The 14,450-nt window shown below is 34.7% G+C and overlaps 2 protein-coding genes across 9 annotated transcripts; one reads left to right on the forward strand and one right to left on the reverse strand.

Moving 5' to 3' along the window:
* The first annotated feature begins 1,234 nt into the window (after nucleotides 1–1,234).
* Nucleotides 1,235–4,272, forward strand: LOC105701499 (ras-related protein Rab-24). Of its 4 annotated transcripts, none has more exons than XM_012428290.2 (4): nucleotides 1,235–1,449; nucleotides 2,474–2,565; nucleotides 2,672–2,946; nucleotides 3,014–4,272. In XM_012428290.2, exons 1-4 carry the CDS (start codon nucleotides 1,336–1,338, stop codon nucleotides 3,133–3,135), a joined length of 603 nt encoding a protein of 200 aa, XP_012283713.1. In that variant the 5' UTR covers nucleotides 1,235–1,335; the 3' UTR covers nucleotides 3,136–4,272. The 4 variants fall into 4 exon arrangements, with proteins under 4 accessions (XP_012283713.1, XP_012283716.1, XP_012283715.1 ...); XM_012428293.2 differs by lacking the exon at nucleotides 1,235–1,449 and adding an exon at nucleotides 1,485–1,543; XM_012428292.1 differs by lacking the exon at nucleotides 1,235–1,449 and adding an exon at nucleotides 1,498–1,600.
* An 874-nt stretch (nucleotides 4,273–5,146) lies between these two features.
* LOC105701498 (S-adenosylmethionine mitochondrial carrier protein) lies at nucleotides 5,147–14,092 on the reverse strand. 5 transcript variants are annotated; one of them, XM_012428284.2, is made up of 9 exons: nucleotides 8,426–8,935; nucleotides 8,087–8,184; nucleotides 7,950–7,987; nucleotides 7,709–7,875; nucleotides 7,425–7,581; nucleotides 6,844–6,953; nucleotides 6,529–6,769; nucleotides 5,429–5,567; nucleotides 5,147–5,369 (listed from the first exon to the last, which is right to left on the reverse strand). In XM_012428284.2, exons 4-9 carry the CDS (start codon nucleotides 7,799–7,801, stop codon nucleotides 5,240–5,242), a joined length of 870 nt encoding a protein of 289 aa, XP_012283707.1. In that variant the 5' UTR covers nucleotides 7,802–7,875; nucleotides 7,950–7,987; nucleotides 8,087–8,184; nucleotides 8,426–8,935; the 3' UTR covers nucleotides 5,147–5,239. The 5 variants fall into 5 exon arrangements, with proteins under 5 accessions (XP_012283707.1, XP_023289876.1, XP_012283710.1 ...); XM_023434108.1 differs by lacking the exon at nucleotides 8,426–8,935 and adding an exon at nucleotides 14,000–14,092 and having other exon boundaries at nucleotides 7,950–8,184; XM_012428287.2 differs by lacking the exon at nucleotides 7,950–7,987.
* Nucleotides 14,093–14,450: the final 358 nt, after the last annotated feature.

A 14,450-nucleotide genomic window follows, 5' to 3' on the forward strand; every position in this document is an offset into this window, starting at 1 on the left:
TCTCTTTCCCTTAGTGGGGTATCGTTCATTGCTGTTAACTTTGGTGACTCTAATTTCCCTATAATATTTATCTCTTCGATCATATATTATGACCCGATTCCACACCCAAGGGGCCTATTACGTAAAGCAAATTGAGCGAAAATGTGAAAAGTGAGTAGCTCACGGTACTACGGAACGGTTTTGGTGGTGAAAATACGAGACCATTCATATGAATTGGCTCGACAGAAATTTTTAAACGAAATCGTGAAGCATACAAGAAAAGATAGAAAAAATAAGCGCCGCGAACGCTAGAACTTTTTAACACCAGAAATTTTTAAACGAAATCGTGAAGCATACAAGAAAAGATAGAAAAAATAAGCGCCGCGAACGCCAGAACTTTTTAACACCAGAAATTTTTAAACGAAATCGTGAAGTATACAAGGAAAGATAGAAAAAATAAGCGTCGTGAACGCCAGAAATTTTTAACACCAGAAATTTGTAAAGGAAATGGTGAAGCATACAAGAAAATATAGAAAAAATAAGCGCCGCGAACGCCAGAAATTTTTAACACCAGAAATTTGTAAACGAAATGGTGAGCATACAAGAAAATATAGAAAAAATAAGCGCCACGAACGCCATCTTCCACGGATTATGACACCGAAATTCAAAACGGAAAACCTCTCGGGTGTTTTGATTTTTAGCAACAATCGTATTCGGGGACGTAATAATAACCATATTAGAAAAAGAAGGGAATTGCGTGATGCCTCAGACCCATTTTCGTTAGAATTTACGAGGATGTACAGGTTACTTTTTGGTATTGCGAGGTTATATTTTTCTATCTTTTCTTATATGCTTCACCATTTCGCTCAAAAATTTGAGCGAGCCAGTTCATATGAATAGTCTCGAATTTTCACTACCAAAAACGTCCGTTATACCGTGAGATACTCATTTTTCACATTTTTACTCCGTCCCGAGCCAGTTCATACGAATAGTCTCGCATTTTCACCACGAAAAACGTCCGTTATACCGTGAAATACTAATTTTTCACATTTTCACTCCATCCCGAGCCAGTTCATACGAATAGTCTCGCATTTTCACCACGAAAAACGTCCGTTATACTGTGAGATACTCATGTTTCACATTTTCACTCAATTTGCTTTACGTAATAGACCCCTGGTCTGCAGCCGCCATTTTATTTACCCAACCTTGTTGGCGACACTGAGTGTAGCGAGTCTTTGGGAACTAGACTTAATTCGTCCCCAGGTTCAACAGGCGTTTGGAGTAAAGTTTGATTCAGTGATAAGCCTTGATAAGTGACAGAGTAGTTGAAGCAGTTCAGTTCGTCAAAAATTAAATATGATTAGGATTGATTTAAAGGTGGTGTTACTAGGCCCAGCGAAAGTTGGGAAAACGAGCTTGGCGCAACGTTTCGTCAATGAGAAATTCAACGAGCACATGTCCTATCAAAATGTAAAGTGGCTAAGTAACTCCCACTGATTATCATCAGTGACGTTTCACCGGTTACTCAACGGAAATTGAATTTGTCAGTCAGATAATAGAGATTGTAAGAATGAAAGGGTCTTTGCTATATTATATGTAAAGTATCGTGTGTCCAGAAGAGGTTAGAGAAAAAGAATATTTTTTGTCTCTTAGATTCAGAAAGTACATTTTTTAAGGTTTATCGTCTTCGATGACAACTTTTATACCAGACTATATTAACACATTCGTGAAGGGTTATGTAGTATTACGCTGTGTTGCTGTGTTACCCGTCAGGAATGTGCTATATTTTGCGTTATAGCTTTTACATGTAACGTACTTTCAAATACTTTCTTTTGTATTTCTGTATCAACAGAATATTACTATTTCTGCTGCATATGCATGCGATGTGTCTATGAAACAAGATACTTTGTTTAATTTTTTGTAGAATATCCTGCTCCCGTTGTCAGCCTCTATTCATATGAACTCTATAGTTAGGTTAGATTTTAATGACTATCGTCTATTTTCTTGCATTATTCAATTATCAATGAAATTTAATATCTATTACGATGTACCTCATCCGTAACGCAATTTAAGAATTTATACAATACAGAGTTCAAGGACGTTTAATGAAAGAAGAAAATAAAATTGATAACATGTCTCGTGTGTCAGTTATTTCTATTGTCTCGCTTCTCTTATTCGAAATGTCTGAGTCATATATTAAATTGTACTCGAGCGTTGAAATGTGAAATTTGCATTCGATACATATTGAATTATAAGTCGTTATAAGTTATCGTTAAATAAAAGCAATACGGTTCTTAATTTTTGAAGGGATTAAAAAATGATGTTTAAAACGTACGGAATCATTGATGTATGTTCGATGCTATTCTAATTTAGCATATCTTATTTTTCTTAGTCCGTGACACTGGAACGGCATATGACTATGAGTACTAACTTTTGAATTATAATCGGCATAAGGGGTTCCCGAAAATGTCTAATACAGTTCCACTTTCCATAGACAATTGGAGTTGCATTTACATCCAAACAAATACAAATTAATAATGATCAATCGATAGTCATGGGACTATGGGATACGGCTGGTAGTGAAAGGTATGACAAATTTCTTTCCTGAAGTACAAAGACAAAGTTGGACAATGATTAGATTCAAACGTAACGTTAGAAAATTGACAATGCATAAATGCGATACGTTTTACAGGTATAAAGCAACATCTAAGATATATTATCGTGGAGCTAGTGCGGCAGTAATTTGCTACGACGTTATAGATCGAGATTCGTTTCACGACGCTAAATCCTGGATACAAGAGCTTAGAAGTGTCGAAGAAGATTGCAAAATTTACTTGTGCGCAACGAAAGCAGATCTCCTGGAGATTGGTCACGAAGCATCGCCTTCTTTAGACATGGTTAAGAGATATGCAGCTAGCGTACAGTTCAAGTTCTTTTTGACATCGAGTAAAACTGGTTTCAACGTCGGTAAGAACATAAGTCAACAGTGTCTCTAACCTCTTTTCTTACATCTTAATTTTGCTTCTTTGTCTAGCTGAACTGTTTCAAGAAATCGCACAGGACTATATGTTAAATCCAAAAAGAATCGTACAGCCAGCGGAAGATTTGATCACCTTAAATGTCCATACAAAACGATCCCGTTGTTGCCGCTCGTGATAAGTCAAGAGTTGTGTAATATAAACGTTTTATCTACCAGATGTACACATCTGTCACATGTCCGTAATGACTAAAAACTTTTATTTCCTAGTAACCTTTCGATGCGAACGTTGATGCTTATTGTTACCATTTTTATATCGTAACAGTATTATAAAATAGCTTATTTGTTGTGTTCTATCAGTGGTTGAAATCGGTTTACATGGAATTAGAAATTACATCCCAGTGATCCTATATTTTGAGATAAAAGTGACTTTCATAGGAATTGCAGAATTGATCTTAATTTTAATTTCTTTTCTTTCTTTTCCGGTCAAATTTCTTCTTACTTCGTACGAGAAGAAACGTTAAATGTTTATACACTGATCTCATCTTACATGATCATTTTTAATGGACCATTGATCAATGCAGGACATTTGTTAATGCAAACTGTATCCGATGTTAAGACTACTCACTACTTTATACATATCGAAATGTCTAGTTAAATGAGACATCTCTTGCGGTCTATACGTGACGTAGCAATTTAATTGATACGTGTGAATAATTCCTTGTACACTCGGATGTATGCGAATGGATGAAGATTAGATAACAATATAAGATAAGACAACAGTTAAAGATAAATGAATATTACTCATATAAGTGTAAGTCTTGAATGGATGAACTAAGCTTGGATACTTGCGCCATATAGTAGTAACTAAGTAAAGCTCTATTGTCTTTAAAGAATTACTCCTGATATCTACAGTAACGATGCGATGGAATTGTATGAATAGTTATTGTATATCGAACATGAAAGAGAATATTTTATTAAAATTGTACATCGCATAAGTCGGAAATAATATTTAACATAAGCGAAAGAAACCATTATATTTTTTATTATAATTATTCGCGCACGATATGTAACAAGACTTACGGCTTAAAGTGATGATATGGGATCTCGAATTTTCGTTTGATTATCAATGACGTCATCTAGTCGTTTAATGACACGTCGAAATTGTAATCCGTACTAAAACGTCGTTGTACAGCAATACCTAATATATGGTTTGTTTCGGATCTCAATGTAATTGCATATCATAATAGCTGCTGTTAATTTACTCATACATGTTAATTCTTTTTATTTTATCAAATAAAGTTAATCTTAATAAATAACAGGGTATTTAAATAACAAAAAAAATAATAATGTTTCTAATGCTGTAATAGTTTCTTTGGACATGTCGGTTTGTAATATAAAACATTATTTACAAAGAGAATCGGTATAACGGTGAATTGTTATACTATCAATTCTCACTTTTAACTTGGGAGCCTAAGCTGATAACAGTTATCTTAATTCATATTATCGTATCGATGCAAATCCAGATGCGAAGCATTATTATATAAAATTATCTGCGATAATTTTTTTTTATCAAATGCCCGGTATTCCGCTCGTACTTAAGGTGAAGTGAAACACCCTTCAGATCAGTCGATTCGAATACAACACTTTTTTTCAAGGGTATTAGACCAAACTGTCCGAAACTTTGACACATCACTCCTGATCATCTAAGAATTGTCCTGACACTTTCGAAATTTGGATTTCTGTAAACAATTTTGTAACTTAGTCCAGACCAGAACCAAAATGGCATCGAACTCTCATATTTCGATCGATATACAATCATCGAAGGCTCTGATATGAGAATCGAAAGGGTCAGGACAATTTTACAACAATTTAGAACACTCAGGTAATCAATAAACTCGCATTTGAACGGGATAAAGGCAAACAAAGTGTTGTATGCGCTTCTATGCTAAGACGATGGTAATACAAAGTCTCGGAGTGAAAATTTAGTTGATATGGAAATCACAGATGGCGCAGGGGGTCCTCTGCAGTCAATTAGGGCCCCAAAAAGTATGAATCCAGAGGATTTCTGGAGTTTTACTTCGATTTCTTTATAATTACTGTACAAAAATTACAGATGGAGTATGCCATTTGGTACAATATCCAATATAATTCGACACAGCTGTCAATATAAAAACGAACGTCGGCAACGTAGGCATTTAGGAAAATCTTCTTTGTCGACGTCGACCAAGTTCCTCAACGTGTTTCACTTCACCTTAAGATTAACTTATGGAAGCGACTTGTTTAAGATTCCGACGAGGGAAAGTATGGAAAAAAGCGGGCAGAAATTTCCTTGCATTGCTCGAACAAGCCGAAATATAGGAATCCTCCCATTGCGAAGCCACAAACTCGTGGAGTGAATCCAGCGAACAATCTAAAATAATTATCTGACTGGTTTAATGATTTCGGGAAGTGTCATTAAATGATATTTACCCACGGACGCCGGATTCATTGTAAACTTCCTTCAGCATGGTAGAAATTTTAACTTCTTCCTTGGCTGCCGATGTACAAGATAACATGATTCTAGTTTTCGCCACGTCCAAGGGAGTCGTAATAGCACCGGATATTGCCACTAGAACATAAGATTTTAAACATGCTTATTGAAAGCTCTCATATGAGAAACGAAAGTGTCAGAACAATTATATAACAATTTACAACACTTTTGTAATCGGGACTCGTATTTGAACGAGATGAAGGCAAAACATATGTCTCATGCGCTTCTATGCTAAAACGAGGTCTTGGAGATAAAATTTAGTTTACATTAAAATCACAGATGGCGCAGGGTGTCCCTCTGCAGTCAATTAGGGCCTCGGAAACCATGAATTCATGGGATTTCTGGAATTTTACCGCGATTTCTTTGTAATTATTATACGAAAATAACATATGGTATATGCCATTTAGCTGACAAATGACTTATGATTATCTAAGAATTGTCCTGACACTTTCAACGTTTGGATTTTCGAAGAAAATTTTTTAACTTAGCCCAGACCAGAAGCAAAATGGCGTCGAGCTCTCATATTTCAATCAATATACAATTATTGAAGGCTCTGATATGAGAAACGAAAGGGTCAGGGCAATTGTATGGCAATTTAGAACACTCTAGTAATCGAGCAACTCGCAGTTGAACGGGATAAAGACAGAAAAAGTGTCTCATGCGCTTCTATGCTAAAACGATGGCAATACAAGGTCTTGGAGATAAAATTTAATTTTCATTAAAATCACAGATGGCGCAGGGTGTCCCTCTGCAGTCAATTAGGGCCTCAGAAAGCACGAATCCAGAGGATTTCTGGAGTTTTACTCCGATTTATTTATAATTTTGTACGGAAACGACATATAGAATGTGCCATTTAGTATAATACCCAATATGATTCGAGAAAGCTGTCAATATAAATATAAACGTCGGTAACGTACGTATTTAGAAGAACCCTTTTTACTGACGTTGAAGAAATTTCTCGACGTGTTTCATTTCACCTTAAGTATTGTGAAAATAATTACGGAAATGCAACAAATATGTGTAGTGAATAAATGTTTACCTGAAGCCAAGCCGCAGAAAGCAGATTCAAATGGTGTACATTCGCGGTTAACATTTTGTTTCCAACGTAGCTTAAAGTACTCCCACAATGGCATTTGAATTATGCTAAATGGTAAATCACGTAACACAGTACTTCCATATCCCCTATAAAGGGTTCGTCCTGATAAATGTGTGCTATCTGCCAGCAGTGCTTGTCTTCTCTGTTTGAGCACTTCCATTGGGACACGAATTAAACAGGATATCTGTTGATATTAATGTTTATTATTTTATTTGCAATCATAAACCGTGAAATTAATATTGGAACTTTGCATCATACCAATTCCGCTACAGATGCTGCACTCATGTGCACGAATACATGGTATTCTTTTGATAAGCATGGTTGCGTAATGTCCTTTATTGCTTCATATGTCACAAAGAAGACCGAAGCTGTAAAACTGAGCTTTTGAAAATTTGTAAGAACTTTATAAATAATGGTTTTAAATTTAACTCGGAGTATGTATAATATATATATAAAATTGAAGAAAATTAATGATGCATCCAAAGAAATAGTTTTAACGAATGAATGACAAATTGAATTTATTCTTCAATATTTTTAGAAGTACAAAGTTAAAACAGCGGCATCTTCTGAGAACATTATTATGGATGTTCATTTATAAGGATGATCAGTGCGTTCAGAGGTTCTTGCAAATAAAGTCAAAGAATAGATTATGTATACTAATGTTAAAATCAGGGATTAATCCTTTGTACTTAAGAGGCGACTCTTGGTTGCCACTGACAGCTCGAATTGCAAAAGCATTGAGTGCAAAGGGTTAAAAGAAGTGTATACAACTAAGTAAATTTACATTGCACATACTCTGTTTTAATTTAAGTAAATCGATGTAAATATTTTATACTTACATGACGATCCAGATCCCACTAGAACGGGAGTCAAACCACAGTATAAACGTTTGAAGCCACCAGACTTTACGAATCCATGTTGACTTTGTAAACGTGTTTTCAAGGTATCCAAAGGGAAGAAAACCAGATCACAGATAGTTCCTGCTACACCTCCAGCCTAATTTTTTCAATCGACATTTGAATCATGATCAAAAGATATATTTATTAATCATTAAAAGTATAACACTTGCGTGTATATAGAAAATACAGAATAACAGATATTTGTCCACACAACACATACTTACAATTAAAGTGTTGATAAGTAGATTTCTTCTAACAGTACCATGTATTGGTTTTGCTTCTTCATTTAACATATCTTGTACATATGTAATGCACATGGGACCAAGTCACATGTACAGTATTGTAAATAGTATAAAGTTTAAGGCACTGTACTGACAAACTTCTTATCAATCTGTTAAAAGTAAAACGTTGATTTTAACGATTATTACCAACAAAATGTATCGTCAATGAGTAATAATGAATTACCATTATGTAAATTGCATGCTTTATCCTTTCTCTTGTACCTGCATCGAAAAACGAAATATCTCGGCATTGCAATATTTGAAAATATTGTACGGAGAAACCGTCACGGGTGTAACAAAGTAAAAAACTTAAGAATTTACCAAAGCGGTGTTGAATAGTTGAACGTATTGACGATGTAAAGCAGTTATACAATCTTTGCACTGTGCTTTAGTAATTATATTAAATCAAGCATTTTGTACTGTAAAAGAAACGTAAATCATTAGCGTCATATCATACAATAATGTAACATCTTTGACCATTAATATATGAATATCCGATCGATATGGTCAGTAAAATAATGCATAATTATAAAGGAATATAACGATGCAAGATAAAAAAAAGTGCTTATCATTCGGAGAGCAAAAATTTTATTGCATGCAACTATCGAGATTTACTGCATAAACATGGTTGTCTTTGGTAATAAGTTCTAGGTATATTACCTTAGAGGAAAAAACATTCTCCATAATAGTGTAAGTCATAACCTTTTCATTTAAGTGCAGAATTGTGAATAATTCCAGCGATTCGGTATATAGGTGTAGAAAGGCAACTGGGAAGCTGGTTGTTAAATTCCGATATCGGAAGAAATTGTCTAAGGCAACGATTTCCAATTATTTTACGGAAAACTAAGTCCTTTAATCGATAGATGTGCAACTAGATCGATTAAAATCCTATGGTTAATTTATAAATGTTTATATTAGAAGATAGAAATAGTTGAAAGTACCGTGGGATCACAGATCACCGGTAGGTGAGGTTAAAACTGTCTGCTGTTTCGTCTGCTATCGATTGAAGCGTGTTTCAGAATGTAACTAGTAACTCTTAGTGTGGCCAATCTATGAAGTAAAGAATCCACTAGATGGCTTGTTTAAAAACCACTAGAAAACCGCTTTCCTCGGAATTAAGGTAAAGTGAAACCAGGGCGTTTATTACGTATATTTGACGAGCGCGCTCACTTCTCGCACTTTCATCTCACGTAGATTCATTCGCCGAATTACGTATTCGCTATATGCAGAAATGAGCAGCTCATCTCTGCTATATGGAAGAACGAAATCACTAGCACTTCCGGTCTAGTAATATTGCAAATAAAGGTATATACCTTGTAAATCGAACATTGTTGAAAGGTTGGGTTATAGACAGGAAAGGCGGGAAGATGGAAAACCGTTAAAAGTAAAGAAGAGGACTCAAGTCTATTCATACTTTTTAAATATGAATAGACATTAATATTTACTTGTACTATAATTAGAAGTTCAACAATATTATTTTCTTATCATGTCATGTAAGCATGGATTATTTAATAGTTTTCAGTGTTTAATAATGTAATATAACCTCGCAATAACAAAAACTAACCTGTAAATCCTAGTAAATTCTCTTTCATCTAACGAAAATAGGTCTGAAGCATCACGTAATTCCCTTCTTCTTCTAATAACCTTCCAGAAAGCTTCCCGGTTTCTGGTATAACAAGAACCAGCCCAACCATTCCGTAATTCCAACATACGTAACATACGTAGCCATATGTACCCGTAAAAATCGAATTCTTTTCGTTCTTTTATTTTTTTTAAATGTGTAAATAAAAAAATTGTTTCAATTCCACACAGAGGATTGTGATTCATATTCCTTGGCTCCATTCTTATTCTCGTATTTTTTTAATTCTTGTGAATCCCGTTCCCCTCTATTTTTCAGAGAGAATTGATTGAGATTAGATTTTGCTTGTTTTTATCACTAATGGAATAAAGGGCAAAGGAAAAATCAGGTATTCACTGGAATTAATGTGTTCAATTCCAATAAAAATTTCAATTCAAATTAAAATTTCAATTCCAATAAAAATTTCAATTCAAATTAAAAATGTGTGCTATCTGCCAGCAGTGCTTGTCTTCTCTGTTTGAGAAATTGTACATCGCATAAGTCGGAAATAATATTTAACATAAGCGAAAGAAACCATTATATTTTTTATTATAATTATTCGCGCACGATATGTAACAAGACNTCCAATCAAAATTTCAATTCCAATCAAAATTTCAATTCCAATCAAAATTTCAATTCCAATCAAAATTTTAATTCCAATCAAAATTTCAATTCCAATTAAAATTTCAATTCCAATCAACTCCAGCCTTTTTACCGGGCTGTTAGCTATGTTTATTATTGGGAACTGTGTTTTCTTACCTAACCTAGGGACAAATTCCTTCCCCGTTTCTGGTATAACAAGAACCAGCCCAACCATTCCCTAATTACAACATACGTAACATATGTAACCATATGTAATCATAAAAATTGAATTTCTTTCGTTTCTTTTTTTAATTGTGTAAATAAAAGTGTTCAATTCCAATCGATTCCAGCCTTCTTACCGAGCTGTTAGCTCTATTTGTAATTGGGAACTGTGTTTTCTTACCTAACCTAGGGACAGATTCCTTCCCGGGTTCTGGTATGACAAGAACCAGCCCACCCATTCCCTAATTCTCGCCAGGTCAGTGACTGTTAGAGAGGTCCGAAGAATTTCGTCCGTTCGAAGAAGTAAATCCGGTTTGATGATGTCAGAATTGGACGCATAACGGATGGGCCCGACCTCGTTTTTGGACAACTATTATGCTTAATCGCTGGTGAAATATATTAATCTTTTTCCTGGTCGCAATTACGAATATATTCAGAAATATACACGTGGGAATATATGTAAATCGATGTATTATGTGAGTATATATGTGTGTCCTAAATTCCAGGTCAACCGCAGGACCAGGATGTTCTCTGATGGAAAAGTTAAGATCCTGGTTAAGGTGATATGAAAGGGTCTATGTACAAAAAACAGAATATACATAAAAAAGGTGATATGATAGGGTCATTCTATATATTGGGTTGTCTCATAATTTCGTGCGGTTTTTTTAGATTCAAAATTGCACCAATGTCATTGATTAATTTTTGTATTAAACAAAAAGTAAAAGAAAAATAAAACCGCACGAAATTACGAGACAACCCAATACATAAAACGTGAAAATATTTATAAAACTTTTCGCCAAGCTGGGTGCATCAGAATATTTGAAACTTTAGTACGTGATTATGGAGGCCCTCAGGAAGAACGCGATGCTTGTGAAACTTCATTTCTCACAAGAAAATGGTTCTAGTCTAGGCTAAATAATAACATTTCTTTTTGTTGAAAAAATGAAATTTCACGAACATCGCGTTCTTCCTTAGGGCCTTCATAATCACATGCTGATGTTTCAAATGATTCGGTGCGCCCAGTGTGGAGAAATGTTTCATAAATATTTTCACGTTTGATGTATTGGGTTGTCTTACAATTTCGTGCGGTTTTATTTTTATTTTACTTTTTAATTAAAAAAAAATTAACATAACAATTAATCAATGATATTGGTGCAAATTTGAATATAAATAACCACACGAAATTATGAGACAACCAAATATATTGAATGACCCTTGAGTTCCAAATGAGTGACACCCTCATGACTACTTTCATGATCTCTTATGAGGGAAATTTGGGGAAAATTTTGCATTACTTAGTCTATCTAGGATAGGTAACGCGATGAAAAATCATTTTGCGAGTGATTGCTGCCGTAGGTTTGACTCAATGCAGAAGGTAGAGTTGTGAGATATGAGTTCCAAATGAGGACTCATAAGCGACACCCTCGTGATTAGTTTCATAATTCCTAATATGGGAAATTTGAAGGAAATGTTGCATCACTTTGTCTATCTGGGATAGGTAGCACGGTGAAAAATCATTTTCCGAGTGATTGCAGCCGTAGGTTTGACTCAATGCGAAGTTCAGAGTTGTGAGATATGAGTTCCAAACAAGGACTCATACGTAACGCGGTGAAAAATCCTTTTGTGAGTGACTACTGGCGTAGGTTTGACTCAATGCAGAGTGTAGAGTCGTAAAGTCCGCTCGACAGGGAGGAGAGTCCGTTCTCCGCGGAGAAGGAGGCTCGAGGTTTAAGCAAGGTGCACCGTGACACCGGCTTAAGGTGAGCTAAAGAGCTGCTCAGGTAGGTAAGTACCGTTTGCCGAGCCACGTTCAATGCCAGTCAGGCCAAGACGTTCGTTGCGTAAGGTGCTTGAACCCTGGCTGAACTTGAACCTTCGAAAACGTGAACGGTGCTAAAAAGGTGCCACTCGGACGGGTCGCCTGAGATTATTCGCAAGGTACGTTTATACGCTAATCAGTGATTTTTTTACCTTCGAGGTGTACTTCGTGTCAGAGGAATGATAACGGTACCCCTGACGTTTGGAATATCTAAGAAGAGGAGTTACTAAAGTGCGCATGGCTGCCTGAAATGCGTGCACATTTTTTATTATCCATTCTGTAATAACAATACATTTTAATGTAACCATACAAGGGTATGAACGATAACGGTACTACTGGTAATTTGGTTAAATATCTAAGAAGAAGGATTATTAAAGTGCGAATGGTTGCCTGAAACGCGTGCATGTTATTTTATTATTTATTCTTTAATAACAGTACATTTTAATGGAACGATATGAATGATATGAATGATAACGGTACCAATGACGTTTTGGACAAATATCTAAGAAGAGGAGTTACTAAAGTGCGCATGGCTGCCTGAAATGCGTGCACATTTTTTATTATCCATTCTGTAATAACAATACATTTTAATGTAACCATACAAGGATATGAATGATAACGGTACTACTGGTAATTTGGTTAAATATCTAAGAAGAAGGATTATTAAAGTGCGAATGGTTGCCTGAAATGCGCGCATGTTTTTTATTATTTATTTTTTAATAACAATATATTTTAATGGAATGATATGAACGATATGCACGATAACGGAACCACTGACATTTTGGTCAAATATCTAAGAAGAAGGGTTAATAATAATAATTTATAATGCCCTAATTTATTATGCCCTTCTGTGCTAAAACGATGGCATTATGAGGTCTCGGAGTGAATATTTAGTTAACACGGAAATCACAGATGGCGCAGGGTGTCCCTCTGAAGTCAATTAGGGCCTCGGAAACCATAAATCCGGAGAATTTCTAGAGTTCTACTTCGACGTCATTATAATTATTGTACGAAAACGACAAGTGGAGTATGCCGTTTAGTACAATACTCAATATAATTCGACACTGCTGTCAATATAAATACAAACGTCGCCAATAAAACCGTAATCAAAAATATGCATTGCACAAAATCGTTCGACATAAGCCTAACCTTAAAATGCCAGGTATAGTGTTAACGATTGTTATGTACAAACTTAACACGACAAAATACATTTAATGGTAACACTAAGTCGTATAAATAAAATTTACAGGAGAAAATCAAAATTTCCGGCCTAAGTCGCCCAGAAAAAATGCATACCGTCAATTAAAATTAATAAGTTATATAGGGTATACTATAGATATTTTCCTGCATAGTATACACTATATACACAATTTCTGCAGCCTTTAGGCATCATAAAAAGGAATTGCAGTAGGTTATGACGTTTAGTATGAAAATGATTAATAATTTACTCCGACCATAACACTATGCACATTTATGGTGTAATAACGAGGTGCATCCTACATTTTCCACGTTTTACCGTTAAACCTCCTTTAAGCTTATCTAATGTAATTACTCGTATCATAACGAGCATAATTGACTATACAATTGCACGTAATACTTTGGATTAACCGCGTTAATAATTATATTATTACAAATTAACAGTAAAAATGGTTATCCAAGGTGATTGAGAATCATTGTTATTTCACGTATCAATGCACAATTGGCTAACAGGGTGTATAATTCAATTCCTTATTTAGAAATAAAAAATTTACTCGTTAACAAAATTAAATCGAAACGTCATCCCCTGAAATTAAACTTTACGATTTAAGCAGAATTTTATATAATAAATAACAATGCCTTTATAAATATTAATGAGTTCCAAGGCAGATTGCAAGGAATTGAAATTGTTTAATTGATAAATAAATGTAAAAGTCATCTAATGAAATACAAATACTCGAAAAGTAGTATACAAGGATTTTATGTTACCTAGAGTAAAAAATGAAAAATTACTTACATTATTCGAAACGTAATAATTCAAGTGATTATTTTTAAAAATGCAGTCGAGTGAGACTAAACATGCTCGCATAGAGAAGACACGAAAACTCACGAATTGCAAGGAAAACTGCTGGTTATCGCTCCGAATATGACGACATAATTGACTTTTTTACATCATCGTCGTAATTATTACATTATGTATTTAGGAATTGTTTGCAAGTATATCCAGTTGCACTTATCAACAAGCAGATACCGTAAGCCTTGAAATATGTGACGTTCGTAGCGAAAATGAAATTATGCTATTGACGACACAGTAATAATTCTTAAAATTGAAATTGACGTATAACGATTTAAACTGAATATATCACAAATACTAATTAATTCATGCAAGGAGAAATTAACAATGAAAACAGCAGCAATGTTTCTTTTCCAGTTAATATACAATTTTTGACTAAAAATGGAGGATATTG

Source organism: Orussus abietinus, unplaced genomic scaffold, assembly GCF_000612105.2.
Source record: "Orussus abietinus isolate OABI.00-Male unplaced genomic scaffold, Oabi_2.0 scaffold414, whole genome shotgun sequence".
Classification (NCBI taxonomy): Eukaryota; Metazoa; Arthropoda; class Insecta; order Hymenoptera; family Orussidae; genus Orussus; species Orussus abietinus.